This window comes from Quercus robur, chromosome 2, assembly GCF_932294415.1.
Source record: "Quercus robur chromosome 2, dhQueRobu3.1, whole genome shotgun sequence".
Taxonomy (NCBI): Eukaryota; Viridiplantae; Streptophyta; class Magnoliopsida; order Fagales; family Fagaceae; genus Quercus; species Quercus robur.
The window spans coordinates 31,035,769-31,055,354 of NC_065535.1; the positions used below are offsets into that span (position 1 = coordinate 31,035,769).

The 19,586-nt window shown below is 31.2% G+C and overlaps 1 protein-coding gene across 1 annotated transcript; it reads right to left on the bottom strand.

Moving 5' to 3' along the window:
* Window positions 1-16,973: 16,973 nt before the first annotated feature.
* On the bottom strand, window positions 16,974-17,736 carry LOC126713318 (uncharacterized). Its single transcript, XM_050413051.1, has one exon. The coding sequence runs from the start codon at window positions 17,566-17,568 to the stop codon at window positions 17,224-17,226; it is 345 nt and encodes a 114-aa protein (XP_050269008.1). The 5' UTR covers window positions 17,569-17,736; the 3' UTR covers window positions 16,974-17,223.
* Between the last annotated feature and the right edge of the window lie 1,850 nt (window positions 17,737-19,586).

The following is a 19,586-nucleotide window of genomic DNA, read 5'->3' on the forward strand; positions in this document are numbered from 1 at the left end:
ATTACATAAAACTTCATATTGGCTCTTGTTAATCACTGAAAAAATCACCTATTTTTTCACATTTTAATCACATAACATTAAGAAAGTACTAAGTAGTAGATTGGACCCACCACAAAACAAAACACAATAGATAATGTAAAAAATTTGGTGAAACTCTTAATTTCAAGAAACTTTTCCATTCAAATTTACTAGATGTCGTGTAGAAATGTAATTGGAAACAACGATACTAGACAATAATTATCTAATTCATTCAGCATATGCATAATTCTCTCTTAACATGTGAACCGCACTAATAATTTGTAGATTCCATGGTTGTGTTGTGTGAGGTTGACATGTAAGATATATACTGCATATAGACTTTCTCAACATTAGGACGTGATAAAGTGTAGGAACATAACTTTTGTATCACAATTTTTACCACAATTCTAATATGGTCAATTGACTCAATTGTAGAATGATTGAAAAAAAAATGGTAGATCAATATGAAAGTGGTTGTCCACTTCACTAAGTTGACCACACTTTCGAAATTTGTGACAAAAACTGTGATAAAATTAGGGTGTCATAGGAATTGTTAGGACCTAGGACACGTGCTACGTGCAGCTCAAGACCTGCTAGAGGAACTTCTTAGCAGCAGCTTCTGCCTATGCGTGGAAATAGCTGATAATAAATTATAGTATTACTATTACAGGGTAGAATTCAAGATGACAGAGAAAGAAGTAGCTTCATTCAATGTTATTCAAGTGCAAAGATGGGGTCGGGGGTCCCTTATTCTAGAGGACTTGTTCTGTTTTCTTCTGCAAATACCAACAAATTGTGTTGCTCTTATGTCCCTTTAAGTTAAAAAATAGAACTCGTTCACATAATAAACTGTGTTCCTCTGGCTTCTACGTTCCTGAAAAAATTGAATTCACATGTTCGGCAAAATTCTTCTAAAATTAAGAACTCTGCTCCCTCCCTCTCTCACTCTGTCTCAGACATTGTTTTTGACTTTTTGTGTATGTTTTGTTTTTTAATAATTTGTTCACCATTTGATCAGTTATTGTTCTAATAAACAACAGGGTTTGGTTTATTTGCCCGGGTACTACATAATCTTGCCTTCCAGTTCTGCAGGAATTAAGCTTGTCTTTTTGTTCCTCACAATCACATATCTTGCTCCGTGATTTTGTCATAAGCTAACAGTTCACGGACTAACCATGTAAGTACAAATCTCTATAATAATATATTGAACAATTCCAAATCACGAATAAATCTGTGTTTAAGTGAAGAAAAGAAGATGGCGTGGAAGCTCAAATTGAGGAAATGCTAAACGAATAAGAGAATATAAAATACTTGGATGAAACAAGCTATTTTCATGTTTAGGCTATAGATGAATCGGATTGTGTCATTGTGCTTTAGTTTTAGAATAATTTTGTCAGACTTACTAAGCAAAAAAAAAAAAAAAAATTCCAATTACTAAGTTAACTACACAAGTTGTATGTTGGCTTAATTTATTAGTGTTCAATAATTATAATATTTTTGGGAAACTACTCCTCCTAAACTATACCATTACCATATTTGCACTCACTTTCCGAATTATAAGAATGCACAGTTACCCCCTAAACTATACCACTTTTATACTTACCCTATAAATTATGAGAGTGTACACTTTGCCCTTTTAAACTATACATCTTTTACACTTACCTCTTAAACTATAAAAATGCATGCTTAGGGTATGTTTGGTACATTGTAATGATTATTATATGAGAATAGGATTAAGTATTACAAGGAATACATTGAGTTGGAATGTAATAAATATTACTATTTATTAGTTTGGTAACCATTTAGGAATATAATTCTGAATATACATCCACAATTTAGTAGAGTATAAAATGAATGTGTAATTAAATTATTTTTAAGTCAAATTTTCTAAAATACACTTATTTCACGGTGTTCAAAATAAAGCTAATAATTAGCATGGAAAATTTATTTTCTTTCCTTTTGAAGATGTGGCAACTAATGACTTTTTAGGAAATTTTAAAAAAAAAATTTATTACATAAGATGAAGGAATAGATATTCAGTATTTTTGATAAAGAATAACTATTCATTGTAATAAAAAAATAATCAAACAACCAAATAGGTCTACCAAACATGTCCTTATTCCCCTAAACTATTACTTGTGAAACACTTTGCACTTTTCTACAGTGTAACACTTTGCACCAGTAGAAAAGTGCAAAGTATTTCACAAGTGATAGTTTAGGGAAATAAATGTTGACCAAAACCATGCAATACAGACCTTCAACTAGTTGTTTATTGTATCGTGTCAATCGGTTTGATAGAAATACTGTGTTAGGATTTTGGGATTTTAGCATAATTATTAAATGAGGCTGAGTTAAAGTTGAACAATGTATTCAATATTCTTACTGCACAGTTCACACCAAACAAACACGGCCACTAACACGAATAGCCACTAAGATTGCAACTCTCAGGGACCAATAAAACCTCATACTGAAAAAGAGCATTAACTCATTCAAAAGTTGCATTAGTCTTTAGCTCCCCGACATTAGGTTTTGCTTTCAGGCATGGGCTCCACCTCCATCTTACAATTTTCATCCCCAAAAAAAGTAAACAAAAATGAATCAAAAAATAAAGTACTTCTCAAGCAATTTCCCTCTAATCCTTTATTACCCAAAATCAATAACAAAACAAAATCAATAATTAAATTAAGGGCTCCACTTTGACAGTCAACCGGTCCCCTAGAGACTACAGCTTGTGTGCATGGACGGAGCCATTCCTTGACTAGGGGGCAGTGGCCCCCTAATTTTTTTTTAAATAATATAATTATATAACTATATAATTAGGTACTAATTTTAGTAACTTCATTCAATAAAATTACATTCTGTTCCCTTTATTAATCATTATAAGAGAAATGCTACAGTTACGAATTTTTTTACAACATTTTTCAGACTATTGAGGTTGCAAATTTTTACTAGTTTATATCTAGATCCACCACTTATATCACTTTTTTACTTATTAATAACCATTAATTACAACAAAAATTTGTAAAAAATTTTTTAAATCTAGTATTTTCCTCCTTTTAAAGTCCATGAAAAAAATTTATATATCTAAAATCTAAAAAAAAAAATATTCAAGCCCAAAATATTAGCCCAACAACAAAAATTACCAATAGGCAATAGCAAAGCTAAAAAAAAATAAAATAAAAAAAATAAAAATAAAATAATAATAAAATTGAGACTAATCAATTGATTTTATCAAAAACAAACAACTTAGCCGTTTAAAAAACTTCAAACAAAATAATTTTGTCATTACCGACAAAAGACACTCTACACACACATAAAAAAAAAAAAATAAATAATAATAATAAAAGAAAACTTTTACCGACTAAATTATAGTACTAAAAACTGAAACCACTGCATATAGCTAACAATAAAACCGCCCCTAACGTGAAGCCTTGGTGTGGTTAATAGTTTATTTGATTTGAAGACTTTTTCTATATCGTACGCTTGACGCCCAGGTTCACCCACGTTATTTGCTGTGTGTTGTGTTGTGCCCAGATAACACTCAATGCTCTTGTCACTATCTTCCCCATCTCTCACTACCCTCTATAAATTCAAATTGTTCATGCTCCATACACCATATCGCTACCTCTACCTCCATTCCTCTTATACACAATACACACCAACACCTCTCTCTCTTTTTCACTAGCTCTAAATATGCGGAACTCCTTTGCTTGCGACATGTTTTCATTTCATAAACTACTAGTACCTAGAAACCCCATTACTGATTCAAAACCCATATACAGAGATGGGTTAGACAAGAAGGCATCAAGAAAGAAGTGTGCAGAGAAGAGTGGTAAAGATCATTTTCCATATTCAAAAGTACCATTGCTTCCAAAAGAAGATGATGGTAAGGATTTCGTGAGAGGAGCTGGCTGTGGTAGCAGTACTGCTGTTGAGAAAAAGGAGGTGATAAGAGTTAAAGTCAGGATGACGAAGCAAGAAGCGGCTCGAATGTTGTCCAAATGCAAAGATGGAGGGGTCCTTGATTTCAAGGATGTAGCACTTGAGCTTGTGCAAATACCAACAAATCAAATTAGTATTGTGTCCCCTACTACTGTTCCGGTGCTTGAGAGCATCCCAGAAGAGTTTTAGATTTTTGTTGTTGTTGTTGTTGTTGTTGTTGTTGTGTGTGTGTCTGTCCTTAAAACATAGCCCAGGTGAATTGGAGCCTGATTTGAAGAAAATTAAGCAATACCAATATAAGCCATGTGGCTCTTATATTTGGCAAACATAGAAATTGGGCTAAATATGATGTACTTTTTTTTTTTTTTTTTTGATAAATCAAATAGGCTGTACCTTGTAGGACAATTGGGACTGAGGTCTTTGACTATGGTCAACAGATGAAATGTTACAAATAGCTTCTTTCTTCTTCTTTTTTGAATAGCTTCTTTCTTCTTTTACGATACAACAATGGACCACTATAGATTTGCTCAGCTTGGAGTTTGATTGTAGATAATCCCGGCCCCCATTAAGGAGGTAGAGCATTTTATGGTAGTAGTGAATAATTAACATGGCGTTCTAAAATTTAAAAACTGGAATTTGCAGCCTTATTTCTTCGATTTTCTAGATTAACGGTGTTGGACAATTTGCTATCTCATCATCCACACAATTCACATACAAAAATTGGAATTTGCTGTAATCAAGTATATGTTTTTTGATAAGCGAGTAACTTTCACTAAGATGAAACAAATACAAAAAGATCACCATAACAACTTACAGCAAACTCTGCAGAGAGCAACACAACTGACTAGCTAATTATAGACCACAGGTGCAAATTAAAAAATTGCAATACACAAAACCTGCACCTAAATTTCCTGTATATGTTACAATAATTCTTATAAAAATGCCTTATATTTTCCAGCACAATTTTGAAAGAAGAAGCTGTAATTTCTCTCTAAGCTAAACTTTTGTTTCTTTAATCAAAATATAAAGGAAAAATTATGTTGCAACTTGCAACACCGCCTAGCCAAGAGTGCCGTTTTGAATTTTGGTTGGTTGGACCAGCCTAGTGTATCCTGCCCATGGGTTTCACTCTTTACATTTTTGTCTAGTTTCCAATAATGGCATGCTATACAACTTCAAATTGAGTCATGCGGACACCAAAAAAAAATTCACTTACTTTTTCAAATATTATTCACGAGATGGTACATTATGCATCTGATGCATGTATCCCCCTCTCACATGAAAATAAACCCCATGTGTGGAGTCCACCCTCTTGTGAGAGGGGAAAATCATACAGTAAATACATGATGTATTTTTTTTTTTAATCTCATAACATTTGAGTCCGTGCTTGACAGGACCTAACCATCACAAAACACATAGATAATGTGAAAAAGTCAGTGAAACTCTCAATGTCAAGAGACTTTTTCGTTCAATTTTACTAGATAACTTGTAGAAATGAATTTTGAAACAATAACATGCAACGCGACAATAATTATCTAATACATTCAGCACGTGTTATTTCTCTCTTAACATGTAAATCCCAATACGTAGATTCCATAACTGTGTTGTGTGGGTAGGGTCTACATAATGACAAATAATGTATATAATAGATATACAACAGACTTTCTCAATATTGAGATATTCAAGCCGTAAACAAGTTAAAACTACTGTTTTCAGTTTTTAAAAAATAATACACATTTTTTCACATATTTTTTCTCATCAACACGTATTTCAAAAAATTACAAATAACATTACTCAAACTTCTCTACTAAACGGATTCAAAATAGTTTTAAAACGTAACTTTTATGTCATAAATAACTTGAAGTCAACACGCTGTGACAGAAATGATATCAAAAATTGTGATTGTAAAAGAACTGTCAGGGCTCAGGACAATTGGTGCGCGCAGATTGAGGCCAGTGGGAGGAAAGACTAGAAATTAGAATTACAGAGTAGAAGTCAAGATGACAGAGCAGGAGGAAGCAACTTCATTGAATGTCATTCAAGCGTAGAGATGGGTGTCGGGGACTCGGGGTCCCTTATTTTCTAGGACGTTTTCTGTTTCCTTGTGCAAATACCAACAAATTGTGTGGGTCTTACATTCCTTAACACGAGGAAAATGTTTCAAGTCAAAACAAATGTGAGTCACAATCTTGGTTGGAGTAGTTTGTCACGATGACAAAGTAAGAAGGAGGTCCCTAGAATTCAAGGACATTGCGCGTGAGCCTTATCGCAAATTTTCTGTCTTACTCTCATGTTCCCCTATGACAGGTAGTGATCCAGGGATTAAGAGCATCCCAAATCAATTTTAAATGTATTATCATTAATTCATTATTATGTGTAATATACCATTCATTATTCTTTAGGCAGAAATATGAGAAAATAGTGTTATTGATGAATTCATGTAAAAATAATGTTGTTCTAATCACAAATTCACGATGTTTCATCTCATTAGTTGTGAAAAATATTATGGAAAATTTTTGTATCTCTAATATTACTTTTTCTTTAAATCCTAAAAGAAATTTATCTTCTTGCATCACATAGCCAAGAGGACGAATTTGTTAGTGGCTTGATCCAGAAATTAAATTAGGTTTTAAGTTTTATTCTGCTTTCCTGGACACACAACCAAGAAACTAGTTAGATATAAATGGAAAATATTAAGAGTTTTCCTTTATTTAAAAGCCAAGTTTGAGAGATGCACTAGTATTATCCGATATTATAAGTATTTCATATTCACGTCCTTCTTGAATTGACCCCTTTTCATTTGCATCAACCTAGCTCTTTTCCACCATTAAGGTACTTATATATTTGGCAAAAGAATCGCTTTGTAGTAGCATTTGTTGTGCATGTGCTTTTAAGAGCCAGAAATGGGCCTGTCTGACCTGCTTTACTCGGCCCATAGGCTTGGTAGCTTGGGACTGGCAGGCAAGCCATCAACCAGTCAACGAACTGGGTTGAAGAGAAAAAACCTTGGGCCATGACCCAGCCTAGGGACAATGCCCTTGGGCATTTAGCAGGCTGGAAGTGTGGGTTGGGCCTAAAGCACCCATGGGCTTTTAACTAGCCTTTATTGGCTTAGAAAATTTAATAAATAAATTAGCAGTATATATTATATTTATATGTCACAAAACACTAAGTGTCATATCCAACTATTAAAGATACTTTCTTTTTTTTGCTGAAAACTATTAAAGATACTTATAAAAACCGTTGATTAACTTTTATTATTTCGCCAGTGTCTATAATTTGCAAATATCAATTTTAATTTTAAATTTTGACCATTTCCCCACTTGCCAATTGTCCAATTTTTTATTTTTATTTTTTAAAACAAAACTCCTAACTATAAATATATATTTATAACTCACAATTGGGCTAGGGTGGCAAGCAAGGCAACTGGGCTAAAATAGTGAGCTGGCCTAATGGATGCCCATGAGTAGAAAAACCAACCCATTGCCTAATCTATTGAGCTAGTGGGCTATCCATAGACCTCAACAGGGCGGCCCAACATAATTTAGGGCCTAAGGCGAAAAATTTATGCGGGACTTTTAATATGTAAATATTAATTAAACAAAATTATTTAATACTAATCAAATTAATGTTAATTTGATACATTAAATACATAAATAATACCAACTAGACTAATGTTGATTTCATATAGAGAATTAAATATCATAATTGAACTATAAATATTAATAAAAAGAAAAAAAATATATTGCGATTGAAAAAGATACTTCATTTTGGATATAAGATGATGCATAGTTAAATAAAGTTGTAATCTAATTTTTAATTTTATATTTTAATTTTAAGAGAGAGATCTTATTTGGTGTGTGGCTTTGTAGGATATTAGTTTACAAAAATCAAAGTCTCAAACTATTAGGGGAGATTAATCTATAAATGATGATTTAACACATTTGCAACATCTTTTTGAAATATTTTAGGGTTTCAACTAAGTTAAGTTTCTATTGATCTCATACTTTGAGAGTCTAAATAAAAATGAAAAAGAAAAATACGCTAATTAAAAGTACTATAAAATGTTTAAAATATAAGTGACATTGTCTCTCATTGATGAACTTCATCAATTTAACTAATGAATGTTTATATCACTTTTTTTGTGATTAATAACCTGGCAATTTATAAGCCAATAGTAAAATCTATAGTATCCTTAACATCACTAATAAAAATAAACGTACAACCTTTAGAAAAAATATATATAATTTTATAAAAATCTAGGCCTTTAACTAAGGAAAGTGGGGCCTTTTTTCCTAAGGAAAATTTTGTTTTTTGGTGGGGCCTTAAACCGGCACTGGACCTCAACACTACTAAGTCGGGCTGCCCGCTATACCAATGGGTCGTTCAGCTTTTTGCTGACACTTATATGCATGAACACCATAAATTAGTGAGTAAAGCTTATTGCGATCAACATATTATATGTGATTGTTTTTTTTCTTTTTCTTTTTTATATAACAAGTCAAGAAGGGTATTCGAATTTGAGTTCTCCACATAAATACAGTAGAGTAATGTTATTTAACCACAAGACTCTTGTTAGATTTGTGAAAAATATCACATGATCTCTTCTAACAAAATCAATTATATTTCAAGCAACAAGAGGGGGCTTTTGCACCCAAGCCAATTCCACTCCTCCACTTCTTTTCTTTTCTTTATTTGATACCTTTCACTTTTCTCTTCTAAATCATACAAAATATTGTGTTACGAGAGAGAGAGAGAGAGAGAGAGAGAGAGAGAGAGAGAGAGAGAGAGAGAGAGAGAGAGAGAGAGAGAGAGAGAGAGGGCTTTGATTGTGTCACACTCTCTGTAGACATCATTAATAATTGTGTTAAATGTGAATGTCTTATATGAAAATGTGTGTATTATGTGTGGCAACCAGGCCTAAAAATGCCTGAGAGACTTCAAAGATTGGCTCCCAATTTACTTGTTTACGGTAGGCAAAGTATTTCCTACAATGGGGAAAGCCTTTTTAGGCTAGCCTGACGGCCCAAGTGACAGAATCTTGGGCTCAATATGAACTCTCTTCTCTTGTAAATACTTTTCAAGGAGGCTCAAGCTAAGAACTGAGCTTCTCTTTAGTTGTTTCTCTCTCTCTCTCTCTCTCTCTCTCCAATTTTTCCAACCCCCTCTCTCACTCCTTCAGCCCCGATTTATAGACTTCCCTCAGTGGGGTTGTCATGATGATGGGAGGGACTTTTTATGCTGGTGGGGCCCTTCTAGGATATATTCCTACCTGGAAGGGACCCGTTTCTCACGACAAATGTGACTATCTCAAAACTTGCACCCATCACCCTCGTCGCTAAACAGTGTTCGACAGCCAATTTCCCCCAAGGCATTACCATTACTGTTCTACGCGAGCCCCAACCTAGTATTGATCCTTGAATTGATCGATATGGACCCCGATCTGCCATTAGGCCCATAATTTTTAGGTATACAGAGGCTAATGGATTGGCCCCATACCCGATGCCCGCACAATATGTATTAAGTGTATATATATAAGGTAGTTTGGTTTAATTTTCCCTAATTCACACTTCTTATAAAATAAATAAAAGAGAGAGAGAGAGAGAGAGAGAGAGAGAGAGAGAGAGAGAAATTGGTAAAACAAATGTACAAGACCAGTTTATCTTTATCGAAAGTATATAATGAGCCAAGGTGAGTAACAAAATATAATTGGGATTTTGGTCTTCGGCCTATATCTATAACATTCCAAATAAAAAATCAAACAAATGAAGAAGAAATAGCCTGTAGCATACCCTGGGTACTCTTTTAAGCAACATATAATTAAAAAATGAAAATTTTTTAGTTTATATAGTATTAATTTATATTGTGCACATTTGTTTAATCTACTCCTCTGATTACCCTTAAAAGTAGAGTTTGTCAACCATGTCAAAATTGAAAATCCTCAGAACTCTAAAAAAAATGGAGAAAGTAAGAAAGAAAAAAAAATAAGAAAAAAATAAGAAAAAGAAAAAAAAGAGTAAGGCCCATCTCATGCACTTTTGGGCTATCTATGAGTTATTCTAGGACCATGACATTTACCACTCTTTCCCACGATTATTTTTTGCGACAAACTGTGACTCATTGCTTATCATTTTCACATGAACATACTGTTTTTTCTCTACAACTCACACAATACCACATCAAAATTGTGACACAAAATATTATAATCCTAGATTTACTCGCTATCAAATCGACACTCTCCCCTTCAATTATCATTCCCCCAGTGGCCAGTATCTCTTCCATTACATTTTCCAACCTCTTTAGCATCAGCCACTCTGCTAATCAGTCATTGAAAGCAATTGCACATAGTGGGTATTACACCTTATCTTAGTTCGATCAATTATCTTAGTTCGATCAATAATCAAGAAAATTATATTTTCTTCGGTTTTTTAGTCAATTATCTTGTGCCAATCATAATCAAACAAGATATGGCCACTGGTGGCTCTACTTGTATGTGAGGGTGGTCCTGGGACCACCCTCACTTGTCAAATAAAAAAATTATACATGCAAAAAAAAAAAAATTTATATAAATAATTATTTTAAACTAATATGTTTTGTGACCACCCTGACTTGAAAAAAAAAATTATATATATATATATATATACACTTAGAAAATATATATTATATACTAAATTAATGTATTTTGACCACCCTAATAAAAATGTTGAACACCTTTACTTGAGAATCATAAGAATTTGAGTTCAATAAATATAAGAATAATGCTACATCCTCAACATTTTCACAATAATTTCATAATAAATCTTATGAGGTAAGCTGTTATTAATTCTAATCCAAGTTCAATATTAACATGTTTTATCCACCAATAACAGGCTAACAACTTGTTGCATAAGATTTGCTATAAAATTATTGTAGTCACTTTAATATTCTCATATCAGTATTTTCAGTTTGTACTTTATCTTTTATTAGTCTATTTTTTTTTCTTATTCTCTTTGTTAGTACAAAAAAAATTGTAATATTTTGTGTTTTTGCCTTCTTTTTTTTTTTTTTGGTCATGTTGATATATTCAAATTGTCTCTTTATTAAATTTTGTATAATTTAAGTTTCTTAGTGACTATCTAAAAAACATTCTTAAAACCGCCACCAGACATGACATTTCTTTCTACGTTTATTCACTTTTAGCATGGGATTTTTCTTTTTGTACGTCTTCAAGTCTTTGCACGGGCTAGTGTATCAAAGAGAAAACGTGGGAGCAAGTGCTTTCATTCACATAGACTTTCTTAGAAATTAGATCCATTTAACTTTTTATCTTTTGATATTGCTACTTCTGTTTTTTTTTTTCTTCGACCCTTTTTTTTTTTGCTGAGATTTTTCTTTGGCCCTTTTGATGTTATGATAAATTGATAATACATCTCGCTTTTTCCGCATGAAAATGAGGCATAATCTACGTTCCCTTTGATTTTTCATTTGAAATATGCTATTACATTTATATACATGTCAAGGATTAATAATTTTCTATCAAAATTACCACTAGAAGAAATAAACACTATCATCAGGTCTTTATCATAGTTTACTTTATTTCTTTCTGAATTAGTGTTTGACAAAGTGTCTAGGCTGGTTCAAGTTTTTCTTTGATCAGTACCTATCATGCAAAGCCACTTACTGTTGACGGCAAATTTTAGTGCACAATTTATTTCGCACCTTTTTCATACCTTATTAAAATGATAAGTTTGAGCTTGTAATCGGTGAGTAAAAAAGTCCCAACTGTCTCCCATATTTGTTAATTTGTCACTTGACTTGCTTAATATGTTTTATATTTTTCATTTCAAGACAACAAAATTTGAAGAAAAAAAAAAAACTTACACTGTCTATAGGTCGAAGAAGCCTAATTGCATAAGTGATCAACTCGCTCTTGCTTGCGATCAATTTTCACATTAAGTGATGTTTGGTACTTTAGTTTATAAAGTAATTCTAAAAGAATAAAGTGTAGAAAGTGAGATTTATGACTTTTTCAACCAAAAAAAAAGGGTAAGATTTATGTGCTATGTTGAACAATAATAAAATTCAAGGTTATGCATTAATTAAATGTTGATTTTTTTTTTTTTTTTTGGTTCTTTCTCTTTTTATTCTTTTCATATTAACATTTTACACAAACATGTGAGGTTTGAGTAACATGTATCTTGTGCTGCAAGGAATAACACATTTTCTTTTTGATGTTTGGTGGTACTATACCATATCGCTCTCGTTTGAGTGCCAATGCTTATGTAAAATGTTAGCGTCTAGGAGAGAGGTTCAATTTGTCCACGAAACTGTTTTCCATCAATCCTCTTTTGAAAGTGAAGTCGGAGATTATAATAACTTTTCAACAATGTAGAGAAATGTCATTTTCTTCCGTAGGTCATCTTATTAAAGACACTATGTCTTATGTTAGCTCTTTACATAATTTTTCCTTCTATCATATACTATTAGGTAAGGTAATGCAATTGCACATGCCTTAACTCAAAGAGCAAGGCTTTTTGTTCTACTTATAGTTTGGATAGGGTCCATTCCTCCAGATATTATATTTCTATTATGGCTGATTTACTAGCCTTGGAATATTATTCATGATGATTTTCTTCTTAAAAAAAAAAATAAATAAAATGTCTGAAGAAGCAATTAAAGAGAAGACATAACTAATACAATTTGAAACATGTCCCAGACATTAAATCATGATTAATAGACGTTAGGTCTCTCTTATTTGGTCATGACAACATATATGATGTTAATTTATCAACCCCCCCCCCCCCTCCCTCAACAAAAAAAAAAAAAAAAAAAAAAGAGAGGAAAAAAGATAACCTGATGTTAATTTATTAACCCCCCCTCTCTCTCAATTCATCAAAAAATAAAAGAAAAAAGATGTAATCGTGACAACATATGACGTTAATTTTTTATTTATCACATGATAAGATCAAAATTAGAGTATGATAAATTTCATTTATGCACCTTACCTTGTACCCTCAGGGTAATTGTTGACAAAAACCTTTCCTTTCGGTCCATGAAAGACTTTATTCATCCTATGCTTTTAATGCAGGTACCTCAACAAATGAAATCCAGTTAGTGTTTTATTTTATTTTATTTTTATGATTAAATTATGTTACCTTTAAGAAAAAAAAAAAGTCTTTGCTCAATTCACAACAATCGAATTTAAAATTAGAAATATGGTTCGCTTTCATAGATCTTGTGGAAATGATAGGATCGATGGTAATGCGATTGCGAGCTCGTTCGACAGTCTTCCCAAGTTTAGGTTTGGAATTCATGGAAAGTAGAAACACTTTTTTTTTTTTCGCTTTTTCTGGGAGCAACAACAACCTACTCTTTGTCCTCACTCGTTAAAGAGTGTTGACAAATTGCATACAAATTGAGAAGAGTCTGAGTCAATTAGAAAAAAATTATGACCACCCAATATCACAAAGCAGTAAAAAAATAAAATGAAATGATGGTGAAAGAAAAACACAATCTGATCCCATATGCAGTTTTATATTTCAATGGTTGTATAAACAGCTTACATACCCAAAAGAAAAATGAACTAAAAAATATTTGTATCAATTAGTTAATCATGCTTTGGATATTGGTAGATTCGGTTAGTTGGATATGGATGCAGCTGATTTTTCAAAAGTTTACATGCTTTTTTGTTACTTAAAGCATTCGCCATTCAATAAGTAAAATCATAAAGGGAGTCAGTCTTTAAAGCAGTATGACTTTGGCTACTTAGGAATAAAATAGCTGAGTGGAGCCGTTTTTAGTACAGGAAATGGCTTCACTTCAACAATCACATATGTTCTGCAACTTTACTACAAACACCACCTTATTTCACAACTTTTCAAGAGACAAAATTGTGAGCGATAAATAATCACTTTTATATGATTCACCATTCACACACGACATAAGCTTTAGAATAAAACAGTCTTTTCTTTAATGGTTTCCTAGATGCTTACAATATCATCAAATTCTTTTAAAGTTAATAAAAATGCCTCACACATCTAATCAAGGTAAGTGCGACAGGAGTATAAAACACATGCTAATTGCATGTTTTAAAGGTACATATACCACAGAGATAACATTTGTAATTAACTCTAAATAAATTTATGATATGTATTTGTAATTAAAAATTGACACATCAATTCCTAAACTTATCTAGTACAGTATATAATAACTGTAGTATATGTACCACACATAAAACTTTGATGTTTAAAACCATACCATCCATACACGAAAAACCTGTGGCTTTTGCTTTGTAGGATATAAGGTTCCATTTTAGAGTTTCATTTTGTGTCTTTTTTCTTTTTGAATTAGGTAGGAAGTCACGTAGGAGCCTCGTGCATTGATTGATTTAGCTGAAATGCGGGCCATCAATTAAAGGCCGTATCTTTTGGAAGCAACGGGCTCATAAGAGTAAAATACATTTTTTTGGCCCCTCAAATATGAATAATGTGTTCAATTTCGAATTTTCAATCCCTTAATTTTAAAAAATAAAATTTCTAATTCTATCTCTTAGAATTTCAGAAAAAGAACAATTTCGCCACTTCCTCTACTTTTCATCTATTAACTTACTCGCATTTTTGGCTCCTTAAAATATACGTTTGTTCTAAATTTGGTAGTTTAAATATAGTTTTGGTTAGATTTTGATCACTTAAAAATGAAGTGTCAACATTTTATGAGTGATTAACGTGTAACATTTAAAAATTTAAGGGATTAAAATCAAATATTCTCCATATTTAAAGAACCAAAACCAAAAATGAAATATGCAGTATATCTCCAAAGGCTGCTGTTCAAATCACATTTCAAATAAGAAGCATCTTGTTCATGTGAAATCACATGTCAAATAGGAAGCATCTTGTTCATGTGAAATCACATGTCAAATAGGAAGCATCTTGTTCATGTGAAATCACATGTCAAATAGGATAATAATGCACGAAATTATGAATCTGATCTCCTTACATCTCAGAAACATGACACACACAAAAAAAATACTAAAAAAATGGTGTAATATAAAATATTTTAGGAGTACAATAATAGCGTATTCCTTCCTCTCATATAATAGTATATTCTAGTAATTGAATTCAGAATAAACCTCGTTATTTATGTGAGATGAATGAATACGACATTATTGCATTATTATGAGAATATCTAATTTTTTTTCTTAAAAAAAAAAATATATATATATATATATATATTTTTTTTTTTGGAGAAACTCTTAAAAATATATTTGATTCTCACGTTTCTAGATTGTTCAGAACCTTGGATCGGTAAAATTCAATATATATACATATCTAAACTCTTCAGACTAAATTTAAAAATAAAGTTGTTCTAACAAATACCACGTCTCAGCTTCAATCCATACAAAGCAATGAAGCACTTACCTCATTTTTTTATATAAAATATATATATATATATATATTAACTGAATATTTTTACTAAAAAAAATTAACCTTATTATTAAAACAAGAAAGTATATATATGCACATTCAGATGACCTCTAAAGAAAGAGTAAAGAATAAAGTATGATAGCATATACAAACACCACGGTATGACAATTCTAAAAAAGGGAACTGCTAACGAATGCTCTTAGAGTATTGGTTAATAATCTATTTTAAAAAAAAAAATTATGGGAAAAGAAAAAAAATGCTATTAATGTTTTGATAGCTTTTTTTTATTTCCCATAAAAGTGGTTAAAACTTTCCTAAAATAGATTGTTAACCAATTATCTAAAGACACTCGTTAGTATGAACCTTCTAAAAATTAGAAAACGATATAACGCGGATTAAAAAAAAAATTGTATTAGCATATAGCTTCAAATATATTATTTTTATTTTTATTTTCAAATAAATGATGACTATCAAATTTTTAAGAAATATATATTGAATTAAAGGGACTTTCAAATTAATAAATTAAAAAATCTATATTTATTTTTTCGTTCAACAGACAAAAGACATGCATGTGAGGGTGTTCCCAAAGGTGTCCATGTTTGACACGGACACCCCCCAAAAATTTTATTGAGCCTGTAATTCTGAGCATCCCCAGCCGACAGAGTAGTTAATTTCTTTTTCTCCACGCATAACAAATTCTAGCCGTAAATTTTTTTATTAATTTATTCTAATTTGAATCTACTACTGAAATTATATTTTTTTCATTAATAACAGTTAATAATATTGTATGACTTAGGATTTATTGTGATAATATTATGGACATAACATTTCTCAAAATTTTGAAAACTGTATCTTAAAGAGCAACATTATATATACAAAATTTCAGAATAATTTTCACAATAATTAAGTTGATAAGTTTTTACTGATTTTTACTTAAATCTACTATTGCTATCATTTTTTTACCTATTACTAACAATTTGTAAATTTTTTGTCAATTTTTTTTTTTTTAAATTTGGTCTATAGACTTTCACCGTCTTAAAATAAACTTCAATGTATTAATTATCAAACAATCATTTTTTCTAATTGCTACAACCACTGTAGATGAGTTATATGTTTTTATTCAAATAAAATATTCACCTCTCTCTTTACATTCTCTCCTTCAATTTTCTTTAAAGAATAAATAAATGATAAAAAAAATATTAGAAAAAAGTTTGGGTAACGTGCTCAAACCTATGATATGGCAACTGAGGAGACCATCCATATTTATTTTTAATTATATGATTTTTGTAATGAAATCATGTGACTTGTTTAAATAATACATATAAATAAACTCATAATTTACCATGTAATTAGTTGGAAAATATAGTTTCAAATAAGTTTAGAGCTAAACTTTGTCCATATTATAATAAAGACATGAGGAGGACTTAAAAAGTTTGTTGGAGATTGATTTGAAAAAAGTGATTAAGTAAAATAGAAAATTTTGATTTTTGCTTAAAATTTAGGTGAAACTTGGTAACCAATTGCGATCCAATGTGTTTCACATAAATTTCTATTCTTTTGATTTTTTAACAAGTTTATTTATATTTAGTACTTTTTCCTAACACAACCATGTACTCAACAAATAAACTTTCAGTAAAAAATTACATTCAAATGAACTGTTACCTAAATTCAAGAGTCATCATCCAGATTAGAAAAGAAAAATCTCACGAACTATGAAGAAGAAGAAGAAGATTGCAGTTGAAGTACTTAAATATTTATCTCATCAACTGCTATAAGGTTGTCTAGTAAAGAAAGATTTAATTACAAAATTGGATCATAATACATATCAAAGAAAGAAAGGCTGCAATTTGAAAATAGAAACTCATCTTTCCATATCATGGACTTCAGGAGTCTCCATGATACTCTCCAAAGAAGGCTTCCATCCCTGATCAGCTTTTTCTCTTCCTTTTTCAATTTCCCTGAAAACATCTTCCAAACTCTTTCCTTCTTTGTCTTTCAGCTGAAGCATCAACCACTCTAGCTCCTCCTTTGTTAGTACAATCTTAACCCTTATGCCACTTTTCCCAAAACTACTTTCCTGCACAAAAGGAAATGCTCTCTCTCTTTGATCACCTTGCTGCTGCTGCTGCTGCTGCTGCTGCTGATGCTGCTGTAGCATTTCCTTTGCTTGTTGCCATGTGTTGCATGTCTCCATGCAATTTCCCATGATTTTGGATCACCTAGAACTCGCTTTTCTCTTGGGAAAATATGATTCTTCGGTGGATCTAATTGGTCCCGGAAAACAAAATTAGAACAACTTTTTTTTTCAAGGTTTCAACTATAGTGCATGTGAGGTGTGGGACTTGGGAGTGAAGGGAAAGCAACGAATTTATAGAGCTAAAGACGTATGAATGATAAGAAAAGTTAAAAAAGCACCAAAGGTTTTTTATTCATCAAGATTGATTCTTCCACTCGCTAAGTGACAAAACTTGTACCTCATAACACTGTTACAATAAGTTTACACATAAATCTTTTATAAACTAACATATTTAATGTCGGGCGAGTCAATTCTTATATCTCAATTGATTGATGTTTTGCCGGATTTATAATAAAAACATTAGAATGCAAATCCACAAAATCCCAACTATTGATGTATCCACGCCCAAAAAAGAAATGTTTATTTAAAATGTTTTTAAATGTCATTAATCACATTTAGTTTTACGTTAAATTGCAAGTTTTTTTTAATAGTTTTTTTTTTTTTTTTTTGAGAAAGTTTTTTAATAGTAAAATGACTAGTAATTTTAGTTTTTGTTTTTAAAAAAATTATTTATGAAGATTGATTCTTCCACTTAGCAAGTGACAAAACTTGTCACCCATAATTGTGTGATAGGGCCCGTGTATACCTTTTAAAGATAATTGTAAACCACGAAGAAGAAACCAACCATGTCATGTCACTCATATGCCCCTCTGTAAATTGCATCAATTGCATTTCAAAATGGAAATATATATCAGTTGGTACCATTAGACTATTACTCCCGTGATATCTGCAAGACTGCAATGATACAAATAAAATTTGGCCTATTCTTATATGATTTTTTTATATATAGAAAAGTGTTTTATATGAATTAGACACAATCACATGTAGACATGAACACGTGTCTGCGTCTAACCTTATCATATTTGCACAAAAAAACACTATCCAAATTCAATAAAAAAAAATATTTTATATCTAACCATATCATAATTTTTTTTAATTAATTTAGTCCAGAAAAGAACAAAGTTTATTCTTAGATTTAAGAGCAAAAAATCAAAACGCGGATTAAAGTATATCTGGCATCCAATATCGAGGCTAGTGAAGTTGACAATTAACCATTCTCTTTGTTTATTTATGAGTTAATTAATAACTTTACTTGCCAAGAAGAAATTTGCGTAATGACTTTTCAAGTAATGAAATTAAAATTTAATTAAAACCTACCGTTTGATTAATAGAAAGTTGTACTTGTTACATCCTAATTTCTGAGCAACAGGCATGTGGCGACCCACAGCAGCTTTTATTCCTCATTGTACTAATTTAGCAAATTCTTAGAAGAAAAGAAATCATCATTTAGATGCTTTTTTTTTCTTTTTTCTTTTTTGAGAAGACATTAGATATGGTAATTTGATCTGCATTATTTACGGTATCAAATTTAACCCATTCTAAGTTCATCACATGCAAGTATACCATTCTATATTCTTTTTTAAAAAAATATTTTAAAGTATACTATTATTTTTTAGATACCATTAATAGAGTGTCTTTGGGGTATTTGGCATTTATTAATTAACTATTTTAGAAAAAAATCAATACTATTTTTATGAAAAATATAAAAACTTATCTAAAAAATAAATTAGATTTTTGTTTCTCCATAAAAAAAATTTATAAAAAATTTCTTAAAGTCCCTTAACTTTTTCCCTTATTTTCCTATGCTAATCTCTTTTTCTAAGAAGCAGAATTCTTTTTTCTTTAGCTGATGAGCTAGGAGCCTTGGATACTGAAATCGAAGTTTCAAGTTCTTTGGACTAGATCCCATTCCCACACATAGTCACGGGACAACAAACTATAAAGCAGAGTTTCCACATCCGCCGCCCTCCCCCACAAAGATACTAAAAATTAATTAGGTTCACAGTTTTGTTGCAAAAATAAATGCACTTTCCACACCTTGCACACTAAATTAAGGAATTGAGAACGAAAGTAATTAAAACTACAAA